The sequence below is a fragment of the Hylobates moloch genome, unplaced genomic scaffold, assembly GCF_009828535.3.
Source record: "Hylobates moloch isolate HMO894 unplaced genomic scaffold, HMol_V3 SCAFFOLD_9, whole genome shotgun sequence".
NCBI lineage: Eukaryota > Metazoa > Chordata > Mammalia > Primates > Hylobatidae > Hylobates > Hylobates moloch.
In genome coordinates, this window is record NW_026652284.1 from 7,149,280 (window position 1) to 7,163,910 (window position 14,631).

Sequence of the window (14,631 nt, forward strand, 5' to 3'; positions counted from 1 at the left end):
CTTTCATAATAAAACAAATATTTTAAAATGACATCGTGATTGCCAGTTTTAGTATTGAAGTTACTAAATGCTCAAGATGTTTAGAGAGAAGAAAAACCCTCATGATGAAATAGTCTAATATTCCAGTGCTCCATGGAATTGGGGGACTTGAGCTCATAGGCTCTGGATGCTTGGGAGGGACGGCCTGAGGAAGGGCGCAGCGGTGGGAGGGGCTGTCTTGTTCCAGTGGGTCATTCACAAGTGAGTTGTATGAAGATCTTAGAACAGCTCCTGCCTCCTAATAAGTGCTATATGTGTTTCTGATGTTAATAAATATTTTGGGGTGCTTTCTCTGAGCCAGGCACTTTATCAGTGCTGGGATCCAAACAGAGTTCTTGCCTCATGTACCTTAAATTCTGTGAGGAGGAGACCAATAATAAACACATATTCAAATGCCTGTGTTGGCTGGTGATAAGTTGTGTGTAGAGACAGTAAAGCAAAGAGCGGGAGTTCTGGGAAGTGGGAGATTGCTGTTGTATTCAGGGAGATCCAGGAACTCTTAGGAAGCCTAATTGGAAACAGTGACCAGAAGGAGGGCAGGGGGTGAGCCACACCAGTATCTGAGGGGTGGCAAGTGTCTGAGAAAGTGTGTTCCAGGCAGAGGGAGCAGCAGGCGCAGAGGCCCTGGGGTGGGCCATGCCTGGCCTGTGGGAGGAGTGACACGCAGCTGCTGTGGCCCGAGTGGAGGAAGGAACGAGGATGGAAGAAGACGGGCAAGCATGGCCACACCACAGGAAGCAGTGACTTCTGCACGAAGTGTTTAATTTCAGTTCATCACTTACTTATTTTCAAAGCGTTTTACTTTGGGAATTTTCAAACATAACACAAAAGAAGAGAAGATAATGTAATGAACTGCTACGGTCTCATCACCCAGCTTTTTAAGAACTTGAACCCTGGCCAGTCTGGCGTCATATCTGCCAGCACCAGTTCTTTAACCCCCTCTTCCCAGGTTATCAGGCAGCATAGCTCAGATCTCGTCTGATTTCCTGCATCAGTATTTCAGAATGTCATTCTAAGAGACACAGTTCTCATTCACGTTTGTGAGGTTCAAAATGGTCCCATCTTTGGCCAGTAGGAATCCCTTCGGGTTGGCCCCTGTACCCTTGTGAGAGTGCCCCATGGTCTTTGACAGTTTCCATTGTTTTAAGCATGAGACGCCCCAGACTCATTTTAGACATTCCTTAACCCAGACTTGGCATCAGTCATTTCTCTAAGGATCCCTGGTTCTTTGTGGTGGGAAATGGCATTCACATTTGGAGGCCAAATCTGGATGGTAGGGATGGTTATTGCTACAGGGTTATCATTGCTTCTAGAAATTTTCAGTGAACGGAGGTAGGAAATGTTCATTTCAGTTTCTTTTTTTTTTTTTTTTTTTTGAGACAGGATCTCACTGTGTCCCCCAAGCTGGAGTGCAGTGGCACGATCTTGGCTCACTGCAGCCTCCACCTCCTGGATTCCAACAGTTCTCCCACCTCAGCCTCCCGAGTAGCTGGGACTACAGGCATGCACCGCCACAGCTAATTTTTATATTTTTTGTAGAGACGGGGTTTCTCCATGTTGGCCAGGCTGGTCTCGAACTCCTGACCTCAAGTGATCCAACCTCCTCGGCCTCCCAAAGTGTTGGGATTACAGGCGTGAGCCACCATGCCTGGCCCGGAAACAGTTTCCATTATGAAAGGCTGGTGTTGGCTGCAGTGTTGAAGATACTTTGGAGGGGGAAGAGGGAAGGCAGGGAGGGCAGTTGGAGGCTGTCACAGAGGTACAGGGTATAGGCCAGCGTTCCGGGGGAAGGTATAAATATTTGTATATTCTGGATATTTTTTACACTTGATCTTAGCCAAAAGGCCAAGAAGCGATAATTCTGGATATTTTTAAAGAAATTACCAGAATTTATTAATGGGTTATATTTGGAGTGAGTGTGAAGGAAGAGGAGTTTTGGGCTGGAGTTATTTTTTGAAGCAGACGAAATTCTAGGAAAAGCAACTTCCTGGAGGTGGAGGGAAAGAATGTGGTGCTTAGTTTTAGATGAGTTAAGTTTGAGATACCTGTTGAATATCCAAGTGGAGACTCTGTGAGAGTCTGGAGTTAAGGAAAATTTCCAGGCTAGGGGTAGATATTTGGGTCATCAGCGTGTAAATGGCATTTAAAACCTTTGGACTGGATGAGCCGGGAAAATGCATTCGTGGATGTGGAGGGAAGCTGGAAGATGTGAGCATGGATGTGGGTCGGCAGCACCGGGACACAGCTCACTTCCCGATGATTCTGTTTTCTTGGTGAAATGGGAAGCAAGGTCATCAGTTGAGGGTGCAGAGTGGGAGAAGATTCTGGAGTGTGTGGTAGAAGAGAAAGAGCAAGGTGGGGCCAGGCACGGTGGCTCACGCCTGTAATCCCAGCACTTTGGGAGGCCAAGGCGGGCTGATCACCTGAGGTCAGGAGTTTGAGACCAGCCTGACCAACATGGTGAAACCCCATCTCTACTAAAAATACAAAAATCACCTGGGCATGGTGGCACGCACCTGTAATCCCAGCTACTCAGGAGGCTGAGGCAGGAGAATCAGCTTGCACCTGGGAGGTGGAGGTTGCAGTGAGCCAAGATTGTGCCATTGCACTCCAGCCTGGGCGACAGAGTGAGACTCCGTCTGTTAAAAAAAAAAAAAGAAAAAAGCGAGGTGGAAATAGGAACAGACTACAGAATCTCTGGCAGCACTAAAGACCCCCTTAGGATTGGCAGTCACACCTTTACGTGCTGGCGAGAGAGTAAACGGGTGATTGGTAAAAGTTGGGGAGTGTGAATTCAATCTTGGGCTTTTTGGCTTCTAGGTGAAGTGGCATCTCCCAGTAGAAGCATCCGCTGGGCAGCTGCAGTGGTAACACAGGGTGGTGATCTTTGAAGTCATCAATCAGAGCCGCCCCTGCCGAGAGGTTCTTTGTGAGGAGTGGAAAGGGGTGCGCCCTCTGGGCCAGGGGCAGGGCTTGCTGAGCTCGGTTTTAGCCTCAACTTTTTCTTTCCTCCTCAGCCAGATGCCTTTATAGATGGAGCGCCTGACCTCATGCAAGGGCCCTCATCACTGAAGCTGGAGATGAAATTGGTTCTTAGAGAGTGTAGAAAGGGACAACTGAGAACTAGCCCTGGGGCATGATTGCAGGGGACCCTGTTTTCTCTCTTGTGACATCTGATGTAGATATGTGAAATTAGACAGTTATGCTTGTCCCTCTTCACAGAAGAAGGGGAAAAGTCAAACTGGGAATTCAGCACATGGAGGCCAGGAGAAAAGTCATGGAACCGCTAATTCTGTTTTTACAGTCACAGTAATCTAAGCCAGTTCTTTACACAACCTCTTACTCGTTGAATAATATCGAAAATTTAAGCTAACATATTCTTTCTTTTGAAAACAAACATGTTTAAACATTTTAGATGTGGGTATGTCTCTCTTGGAAATTACCAGTAAAATATTTCTCCCAGCCTTGTTTCGCCATGGGCTAGTAGGATGCGTCAGGACCAGCACTAATATCTTTAATCTCCTCAGCGGAGGTGAAGACAGAAAGCAAGAGAAGCGTCACTCTCCATTCCGGATCATCCCCTATCTGATTCATGTACATCACCCTGCCCAGCCAGAATCGGAATCGGAACCTTGCTGTCTCACTGTGGTTGAAAAGATTCACTCTGGTTATGAAGGTAAGTCACTAGATAAGATGCAGAAATGTCAGCAGTCAGATGGGAACATGGGAAAGTCTGTTTACATCAGTCATAGAACAAAAAAAGAGCTCTTGGGTCTCCAATTTGACCCTTAAACTCTTCAGGCATTTGAAGCTGGTTTTCATTGGTGTCTCTGTTTACTGACTTTTGGCTTCTTGTACGGTCATTGCCTTCATGGTCAGCATGGCTGAACGAATGGTCTCAGCACAGGACTTGGTGACAGATACAGTTTTCTAGTCCTCTCTCTGCTGGTGACCCATTCAGTGTAGCCTTTTGCTTGTGTTGTGTGAAATAAGAGTGCTGAAATTGTTTCCCAGAGAGGCCACAAGAGTGATTTTATGTTTTTGAAGTCTGAAACTCCCCGAGTAAAACGTGTATTTTATCTTTTACGAGCAGAACTGTATTTCTAAATGCATATATCAATACATAGGCAGCTTCCATGTATTACTGAAAAGTCAGTTCAGATGTAAAATGACATATGCTTTCCTGCAAATTACCATCCTATGCAACAGTCACACAATAAAAACCACAGGGCTTATGGGAAAAATGGGTTTAGGAGCACAAAACTCAAAAGCTTAGTTGCATATTAAAAATAAGACAGGAATCAAATAAAAATGATAATCGTGCTGGGCGCGGTGGCTCACACCTGTAATCCCAGCACTTTGGGAGGCCGAGGCGGGTGGATCACGAGGTCAGGTGTTCGAGACCAGCCTGGCCAATGTGATGAAACCCCGTCTCTACTAAAAAATAGAAAAATTAGCTGGGTGTGGTGGTGTGTGCCTGTAATCCCAGCTACTCAGGAGGCTGAGGCAGGAGAACTGCTTGAACCGGGACCTGGGAGGCGGAGGTTGCGGTGAGCTGAGATCACACCATTGCACTCCAGCCTGGGCAACAAGTGAAACTCTGTCTCAAAAAAAAAAAAAAAAAAAAGATAATAATTTCATACATGTTAAATGATTAGGAAATATACAAACACTACAATAAATATGGCTCATACCACAGGACGGACTGAGGTAGCAGGTAGATGTTTGAGGTGTGTATGCATGTTTTTGTGTATTCTTTTTTTGTTGTTGTTTTGCTTTGTTTTGAGACAGGGTTTTGCTCTGTCACTCAGGCTGGAGTGCAGTGTGTGATCATGGCTCATTGCAGCCTCAGACTCCCGGGCTTCAGTGATCCTCCCACCCCAGCCTCCAGGGTATGTAGGACCACAGGCACACACCATCACGCCTGACTAATTTTATTTATTTATTTATTTATTTTTAGAGACAGGGTCACACTATGTTGCCCAGGCTGGTCTCAAACTCCTGGGCTCTAGTGATCCTCCTGCCTTGGCCTCCTAAAGTGCTGGGATTATAGATGTGAGCCATCACACTTGTTTTTGTGTATTTGTAAGTGGTTCCTTTCAACTGGATGCGTTTTCTGCATTCCCTTAAGGTTTCTTGAAAATGAAATAGTGCACAAGCAAATGAGATATTAGCATTTGCTCATATTGTTCCCTAATATATCAATCACTTCATTTTTTTTTTCTTGAGTCTTGCTCTGTTACCCAGGCTGGAGTGCAGTGGCACGATCTCAGCTCACTGCAACCTCCGCCTCCCGGGTTCAAGCAATTCTCATGCTTCAGCCTCCCGAGTACCTGGGATTACAGGCGCCCACCACCACACCCTGCTAATTTTTGTATTTTTAGTAGAGACAGGGTTTTATCATGTTGGCCAAGCTCGTCTCAAATTCCTGACCTCAAGTGATCGGCCTCCCAAAGTGCTGGGATTACAGGCGTGAGCCACCGAGCCCAGCCACACTTCATTTTTAAAGCAAGCATTAGAATAGAACTGACCATACCAATTTTATTACACAAAGAATATCCATATGGTACTAAATAACATTTGTAGTATTTTCGTTTGTTTAGTTATATGCAGCTACTAAATCTGATTAAACTTTTTAATTACTCCAGTTTTAACTATTAAATTATTTATGATGAGCCAGGTGTGATGGCAGGTGCCTGTAATCCCAGCTACTCAGGAGGCTGAGGCATGAGAATCGCTTGAACCTGGGAGGCGGAGGTTGCAATGAGCTGAGATCATGCCATTGCCCTCCAACCTGGGGGATAGAGCAAGACTCTGTCTCCAAAAAAAAAAAAAAAAAAAAAGAGAGAAAACTATTTAATGTGCACATTCTTTCTCTCTCTGTTTAAAATTGATTTTAATAGGCTTCACATTTTTACCTAATTAAAATGTAGTTAGTAATGAAATTATTATCATTTAACTGTAGCTTTGGCTGCTTGAAGGCCAGGCCCCTAAATGAGATTTCTACCATTTCATATAGATTTGGTTCTCTTTTTAATATGTTAAGTGGTTAGTTAGGTGGATAATTAATTGGATATTTGCCTTTAAATGGGTCTTTGTTTTTTTTCCATAGCTCCTCGGATCCCAGTGAATAAAAGAATCTTCACCACAACACACACCCCAGGGTGTGTTTTTCTTGAAGTAGATGAAAGGTATGTACTTCTTTAAGCCTAAAAGAAATTTGTTTCTGAAAATAAATATAAATGTGAAGTTTACATTATGTTTGTATGTTTATACATTATATAATTGAAATCTGTCCATTTGCCTATTTGATTTTTGTTACATGGAAATGTATGTTGTCTAAATTTTTAATATAAATATCTTGCATATTATAAAGTGATTACAAGTTGTATTTGATTTCTCAACAGTATGCTTTAGGTAGGCCAAGAATTATTTCATTTTACAGAGAAGACAATGAACCCATGGGCCAGTTTGCTGAGAACAGATGTATAGTATCTGATTGCGCTCAAACTGGGACCAAGACTCTGGTCTTCTAGCACTTATTCTGGTGTTATTTCCACTTGCCAAGTGCTTCTCAAATCAGTTTATGATGAAATTTCAGTTAGTCCAAAGTGGGGGCAAAGGTGGGGAGAACAGATTATTTTTTGTAAAGAATTGTTCTTTATTTTGAACTTCTGTCCTTCCTACCTTTGAGGGATGTTGAAATAGTCTTTGTTATTTAAAGGATAGTGATAGTAGGTAGTAGTTATTGCTTAATGCTGTTTTTTAATATCTTTATTTGGAAAAAGTAAATATCAGTATCACTACATCAGTATCCCACATTTTTTCCCCACATTTATTTTAACATTTTACTTACTCATGAAATTCAAAAATCTGGGAACCAACGCACTACACCACACATAAGTGTAAAGCAAAAATGTCTGTAAAGCAAAAACATTTTCTTGATAATAACAAAAAACTGTAAAACAAAAACATTTTCTTGATAACTTTTATTTAAAAAATTTAACATCTGAAAATCAGTGTATTTGATAGTTTACCCTGAAACCAAATAGTAATGTGTGAGATACTTAATCTGTATAAAGTAAGAAAATTCAGCTAAATATAATGCTAAAAATAGCTTATATCTCTTGTATTAGAAAATATTTGTGGGTTTCTACACAGGGAAAATATTTATGGAATCCAGTTTTTTCTGAGGCATCCTTAGTCTTACCATTGTAAGTTTCCCATGAACCTTTATCCTGAAACTATTTCTGTGTACTAGCTGTCTGTCTATCTGATACTACCTTTTGAGTGACATTGTTTTTTTGTTTTATTTTTGAGATGGAGTCTCACTCTGTTGCCCAGGCTGGAATGCAGTGGTGCGGTCTTGGCTCACTGCAACCTCCACCTCCCTGGTTCAAGCAATTCACCTGCCTCAGCCTCCCAAGTAACTGAGATTACAGGCACACGCCACCACGCCTGGATAATTTTTTTATATTTTCAGTAGAGATGGAGCTTCACCATGTTGGCCAGACTGGTCTCGAACTCCTGACCTCAGGCAGTCTGCCCGCCTCAGCCTCCCAAAGTGCTGGGATTACAGGCGTGAGCCACTGTGCCTGGCCTAGGTGACATTGTTTTTATGTAATTTTAATTATGCTGTATGAATCAGCAACCTGCATTATTCATTTAACATCATCAGCATCTTTCTACGTTACGATATGCTTTTTGTAGACTTTTTAAATGGCAACATAAACATAATTATGGAGGGCATCAGAGTCCTCTAAGGAACTTGCTAAAAATACAGATGCCTGGTCTTATTTCCAGAGCTGCTGATTTAGTAAGCTTACAGCGAGACTGTGGATCTGTATTTTAGCAAGTTCGCTAGATGATTTTGATGCAGTGTCAGATAACCAACATGTGTTACATTATACAGCCATTTCCCCCAGGATGGGCACTTGGGTTCTTTGCGGTTTTTATAAATGCTAAGATAAACAGCTTTGCATAAAATTGTCTCACATTTAGAATGAAATACAGAAGTATTTTTAGAAGTATATAAGAATTACCCTGATGAGTATAACATGCCACCTGTGTTCTGTATCTGTATCCCAGAGCAGTGCCTTTGCTGGGTTACCTACCTCAGGACCTGATCGGAACATCGATCCTAAGCTACCTGCACCCTGAAGATCGTTCTCTGATGGTTGCCATACACCAAAAAGGTCAGGACCTACTCCTTTATAGGAGGAAATGTTTTTCTCTAATTGATTTGTTCTAATTTTTCTTTTCATCTCATTAGAGCACAACCTTTAACCAGAGAGGCATTATATTGAAGCTGCTAAAGCAATTGTTTTCTATTTAAACATACTAAAACAGGCCAGGCGCAGTGGCTGACACCTGTAATCCCAGCACTTTGGGAGGCCGAGGTAGGCAAATCACCTGAGGTCAGGAGTTGGAGACCAGGCTGGCCAACATGGTGAAACCCATCTATACTAAAAGTACAAAAATTAGCCAGGCATGGTGGTGCATGCCTGTAATCTCAGCTACTCAGGAGGCTGAGGCACAAGAATTGCTTGAACCTGGGAGGCGGAAGGTGCAGTGAGCCAATATCGTGCCACTGCACTCCAGCCTGGGCAACAGAGCGAGACTCAATCTCAAAAAAACCACTAAAACATTTACAAATAAATGGCTTTTTTTTTTTTTTTTTTTGAGACGGAGTCTCGCTCTGTCACCCAGGCTGGAGTGCAGTGGCGCGATCTCGGCTCACTGCAAGCTCCGCCTCCCGGGTTCACACCATTCTCCTGCCTCAGCCTCTCCGAATAGCTGGGACTACAGGCGCCCGCCACCATGCCCGGCTAATTTTTTTTGTATGTTTAGTAGAGACGGGGTTTCACCGTGGTCTCAATCTCCTGACCTCGTGATCCACCCGCCTCAGCCTTCCCAAAGTGCTGGGATTACAAGCGTGAGCCACCGCGCCCGGCCAATAAATGGCTTAAAAAGGACATTTGTAATCAGTATCTGTGTTAAGTAAATCCTATTTTTGTCTTCTTATTTTATATAGTCTTGAAGTATGCAGGGCATCCTCCCTTTGAACATTCTCCCATTCGATTTTGTACTCAAAATGGAGACTACATCATACTGGATTCCAGTTGGTCCAGCTTTGTGAATCCCTGGAGCCGGAAGGTTTCTTTCATCATCGGTCGGCATAAAGTTCGAACGTAAGCCAGCAGTTTTCATATTTTCTAAAACATCTCTTGTATCAAATAATATTCCTTAGCTTATTGACTGCCCTCTGACTCAGTTGACACATAAACTAAAAAAGCACAGATTTGTTTTCGGTGCTTTGGGGAGATAGTTTGACAGTGTGTACCGTGAGCCTTAAAACAAGTCATAATATCACCTGAGGTCAGGAGTTGGAGACCAGCCTGGCCAACATGGTGACACCCATCTATACTAAAAGTACAAAAATTAGCCAGGCATGGTGGTGCATGCCTGTAATCTCAGCAACTCAGGAGGCTGAGGCACAAGAATTGCTTGAACCTGGGAGGCGGAAGGTGCAGTGAGCCAATATCGTGCCACTGCACTCCATCCTGGGCAACAGAGCGAGACTCAATCTCAAAAACACCACTAAAACAAGTCATAATATCAGCCTTAAAGTAGCTTAAATGTCCATCATTAAGTAAACTCTAGAATATTTGCTTGATGTATTATTATATTGGTCAATGAAAATTTTTGCAGATATCACATAACATGGAAAAATATTTGATTTTTAAATATAAAAATCGCATACAAAATTATTTATACCTATGATTATAATTATGTTTGAAACAAACATACTATGAAATAAGGAAAAGAGAATTGAAAGGAAATAAAATATGAATTTTGGTTAAGTGTAGGTACTAGGACCTACAGGTGTTTTTTTTCTTTTTTTTTTTTTTTTTAAAGATGTCTTTAGTGAGCATGTAAAACTTTTTATATCAGCCTTCTGCCATCAAATTCCACTTGTTTGTGTCTTTTTTTTTTTTTTTTTTTTTTTTTGAGACAGTTCTTCTCTGTTGCCCGGGGTGGATCAGGGTATTCTTCATGCCACCTCAACCTCCCTGGCCGTGATCCTCCCCTTCAGCCTCCCAATACTGGCCCACAGGTGGCTCCAACACTTCACCCATTCTTGTGTTCTTTGTAGAGATAGGCTGGTCTCAAACTCCTGCGCTCAAGCATCCTCCTGCCTCAGCCTTCCAGAGTGCTGGAATTTTGAAGGTGCGAGCCACTGTGCCCGGCCTGTGTCCATTTTTTAATACTTCTTTTCCTGCCAGCATAGCTGACACCAGCTTGTTTGCTTGCTGTTGCCCATCCACATAACAGCATCATGTGGAATGGAACAAGACCAACCTGGCCCACGACTTCTTGTAGGCTATAGTACCCCCAGGCCCTTGAATCTTTAGTCCTGTTTTTTTTTGTGTTTTTTTTTTTTTTTTTTGAGACAGGATCTCACTGTGTCACCCAGGCTGGAGTACAGTGGCATGATCACAGCTCACTGCAACTTCCGCCTCCTGGGTTCAAACGTTTCTCCTGCCTCAGCCTATCCAGTAGCTGGGATTACAGGCACACGCCACCACACCCAGCTCATTTTTTGTATTTTTAATAGAGACAGGTTTCATCATGTTGGCCAGGCTGGTCTCGAACTCCTGACCTCAAATGATCCGCCCGCCTTGGCCTCCCAAAGTGCTGGGCTTACAGGTGTGAGCCATCACGCCCAACCCTTTGGTCCATTTTTAATTGAACTCTAGGCCTTTTGACCTGGCTCTAGGTTTCCCTTTGATGTCTATCTTTTTTAAGCATGGAAATTTTACTTCAGTATCATGCTGAGATCGAGAAGTTACGTTTTTTGGTATCTTGTTATACAGCATTGTCTACATGAACATGAAACTGAGAACAGTAGATCTACCAGTAAGACGTATTTGATCACCTGTTAATATTACAGTAGAGATGATGCAGAGCCATGGTGAGAAGAGGTCTCAAGGTTGCTCTTACCTCTTTCTACTCCAGGGTTTGGCCTCTCTGCAGAGCACGTCTAGAACTTAATGGAAGAAATGGGCTCCTGGCCGCCCTAACTCATGAGACTGATTTGTGCTAGAAAACGAATTTGATTATTAAGAAATACAGCTGCCAAGTAATTACCATTGGTATTGCTCAGAAAGGACTTTGTCCCTTCTCCCCACCCCATACCCCCCAAGTATGGAAACCTATTGGGAAATGAACATGAAGTCCAATGGTTGCTTGGCATGAATGTAGGAAACCGCAGCCAGTAAGATGCCTTCATGAGGCTTCCATATGGGGCTCGTTGATGGTCTGTGTTCCCCTGCCCCAGTCAGGGTTAAAGATATGGCCTAGATTTCTGAAGCTCTCTTTTCAGTTCTTTGATGAAATATATGTGAAATTACCCAACATATAATGAATATTCAGAATGTTTTCAGTATTTTAAAAAATTACACCAGTATTTACATCTTAACGACAAAGATTATGTGAGGGAAGGGATTTAAGGTTAGTACGTATTAATCTTTCTCATAAAATAATAATTATTCATTATATTTATAAAGTATAAAGCTCTGTGTAAGACAGTGTGCCGGGCCTTGAGAATGTGATGGTAATCAAAACGTTCTCTTTACCATCAGGAAACCCACACTGTAATGGGAGAGACAGTAAATAAAAATGGCACTGTCATGTATAACTAGAGTTTGGTAAGTGTGACAGTTGAAATGGGAAGGGGGCTGCGAGACTGTTCAGCAAGGGACCCTGCCTGTATCTCTCTCAGTCCTTCCCAGCAGCACTGCCGGCAGGCAGGTCAGGTGTCCTCAGCTCTCATTTTACAGGTAAAATCCATACTCGGTAAACTAGAGTAGCCTTCCCAGGGATCAATCACTTCGGGAGGAGTGAAAGTGGAGACTGCAGCCAAGTTTTCTCTCTTACTCCTACTTCACTTCACATACACAGCAACATAATAAATACTTCATGGCATTTTTGTTGCTATTTCATGAAGGCTGTCTCCTTATTGCCTGCAGATTAATCAGTTTTGCATTACATAATTACTGATTTAAAATACATTTTAGTGTCTCATGCTTATAATCCCAGCACTTTGGGAGGCTGAGACAGGAGGATCACTTGAGGCCAGGAGTTCAAGACTGGCCTGGGCAACATAGTAAGACCCCATCTCTACAAAAAATTTAAAAGCAAAAATTAGTTGGGCATGGTGGTACATACCTGTAGTCCCAGCTACTTAGGAGGCTGAGGCAAGAGGGTTGCTTGAGTCCAGGTGTTCAAGGCAGTAGTGAGCCAGAATTGCACCACTGCACTCCAGGCTGGGCAACAGAGCAAGACCCTGTCTCTTAAAACAAAAAAAATATATATATATATATTACATACACACAAACATACACATATATACACAATTTAGTTTTGTAGAAATTTTCACAACTAGGAATATGTAAATCTCATAAAGCAATCTATTCTATTTCCATTTCACTCAAAAAACAAATTCCAAATACCTCTGAAAGGTTTTCAAGCTCACAATGTGTTTATATTAGGAACCAGGTGTACTTTTATTCCCAGATCAATCAATAATGTATTTGTTCCTTTAGCAAATATGTAGTGAGTGCCTGCTATGGACCAGACACTGTTCTAGGTACTGAAGATCCAGGAGTGAACAAAATAGACAAAATACCTCACCCCGTGGCACTTAACCTGGCAGTGGCATGTAGGGAGAGACAGTTACATAAAACGTATAGTGTGTTAGGTTGTGAAATAAGGTTATATATTCAGGTACTGCTTGCCACAGACATATGGTGTACCTGACGCCATGCAGATAGATATTGATCTAGATACAGTCTAGATGCTAAGGGAGAGAAAGGCAATTGGTGCAGCTGTTCCACTGTGATGGGAATGTGCAGGGTGAGTGAATAGTCCCTACACGTGGAGATATTCCTGACTGCTTTTATGACACTGTCAGCATCCTATGATTTTCTTGATAATTTCTGCCTTTGGGAAACTGTTTCAGTTTTTAGGTAACTGAGCTGCATGTATCAGTTGAGAAACGGCAGGCTGGCATAATGGAAAAAGGACAGCCCAGGCTTGGGGGTCAGACATAGGCGGATTCAAATCCTAACTGCTGCTTCTCGGTTATGTGAGCTTGGGCCGGTTCCTCAGACTATCTCATTCCCTGACTTTGTGTATCGGGGATAATTCCTACTTTCTGGTTGTTGTGAGAACTCCGTGAGCTGATGCAGCTGATTCAGTATGCCTCATGAATGGGACTTGCTTTACCAAGGTACCCACAGGCAGTACAGTGTGGTGGCACACAGGGTGGACTCTGGAGCCCAGACTCTGGTCCCTTCGTGAACACCTGCTTCCCCCTTACCTGCCAGGCCACCTGGAAAAGGTATTTAATCAGGTGAAGGAGAAAATACGTGTAAAGCACTTGGAATAATAAGGATTTTCAAAATGTTAGGTATTCTTGTGTGTTATAAAAACTAGTACAGGCTGGGTGTGGTGGCACACTCCTGTAATGCCAGCACTTTGGGAGGCCGAGGTGGGTGGATCACTTGAGGTCAGGAGTTCAAGACCAGCCTGGCCAACATGGCGAAACCCCGTCTCTACTAAAAATACAAAAATTAGCTGGGCATGGTGGTGTGCGCCTGTAATCCCAGCTACTCGGGAGGCTGAGGCAGGAGGATCTCCTGAACCTGGGCGGCAAAGATTGCAGTGAGCCAAGATTATGCCACTGCACTCCAGCCTGGGTGACAGAGCAAGACTCCGTCTCCAAAAAAAAAAAAAAAAAAATAGTACAGTGCCTGTCACATAGAAGGTCCAAGTAAACATCAGTTCCTTCCCTTCTTTGTGATCCTCTCTGTTGGCATGTGTGCCATTCACTGTATTCAGGTCATAGATTGAAGATGCTCTAAACTTTGAGTATAAGTAAGACCGAAGGTATTGTAATAGCTACATTTTCACCACTAGGGTGGGTTGCAGAACCGTCTTAATTAGATAGCTTAAGTGTTAGGTGCAGTAAACATTAAATGTTTGGAAAACTTGGGGTCTTTAAAATTCTTACAGTAAGTTACTCAGTTACTGTCAAATTTTGAAACCAGTTATTTGCTGAAGATATTTTAGTAGCTAAGGAGGTTACTTGTCCCTGATTTTAAATTTGTACATATATATCACTGAAACCATTACAGAAAGATGAATGCTTTAGAGAAACTTAAGGGGCCTGTTAATGTCTCATTTGTTTCTTATTATTTTCTGTACCTTCATGAATAGAATTCTAGCCTCATATTTTCTCTTTGGAGTCAAATAATTGTTTTGTAAAAGCATAGATCTACTCTTGGAATAGTCTATTAAAAATCATTTTTGACTTCATTTAAATTGTTTGACTCAGTCTCTCACTGGGCATTTTCTAGGAGCCCACTAAATGAGGATGTTTTTGCTACCAAAATTAAAAAGATGAACAATAATGACAAAGACATAACAGAATTACAAGAACAAATTTACAAACTTCTCTTACAGGTAAGGTGAGATTTTTAAAAATGCAAAATTCCCTGAATTGTGTTTTGTTTTAATGCTCAGTAA

The 14,631-nt window shown here is 42.4% G+C and overlaps 1 protein-coding gene across 9 annotated transcripts in view; it reads left to right on the forward strand.

The window, feature by feature from the left end:
* PER3 (period circadian regulator 3) overlaps nucleotides 1–14,631 on the forward strand; it is a 61,878-nt gene that overhangs the window by 10,977 nt on the left and 36,270 nt on the right. For all 9 annotated transcript variants that reach the window (XM_032758804.2, XM_058443923.1, XM_032758797.2 and 6 more), the window contains exons 7-11: nucleotides 3,567–3,715; nucleotides 6,152–6,230; nucleotides 8,128–8,234; nucleotides 9,074–9,230; nucleotides 14,463–14,568. In XM_032758804.2, the coding sequence (XP_032614695.1) occupies nucleotides 3,567–3,715; nucleotides 6,152–6,230; nucleotides 8,128–8,234; nucleotides 9,074–9,230; nucleotides 14,463–14,568 (598 nt within the window). The remainder of the gene's footprint in view (nucleotides 1–3,566; nucleotides 3,716–6,151; nucleotides 6,231–8,127; nucleotides 8,235–9,073; nucleotides 9,231–14,462; nucleotides 14,569–14,631) is intronic.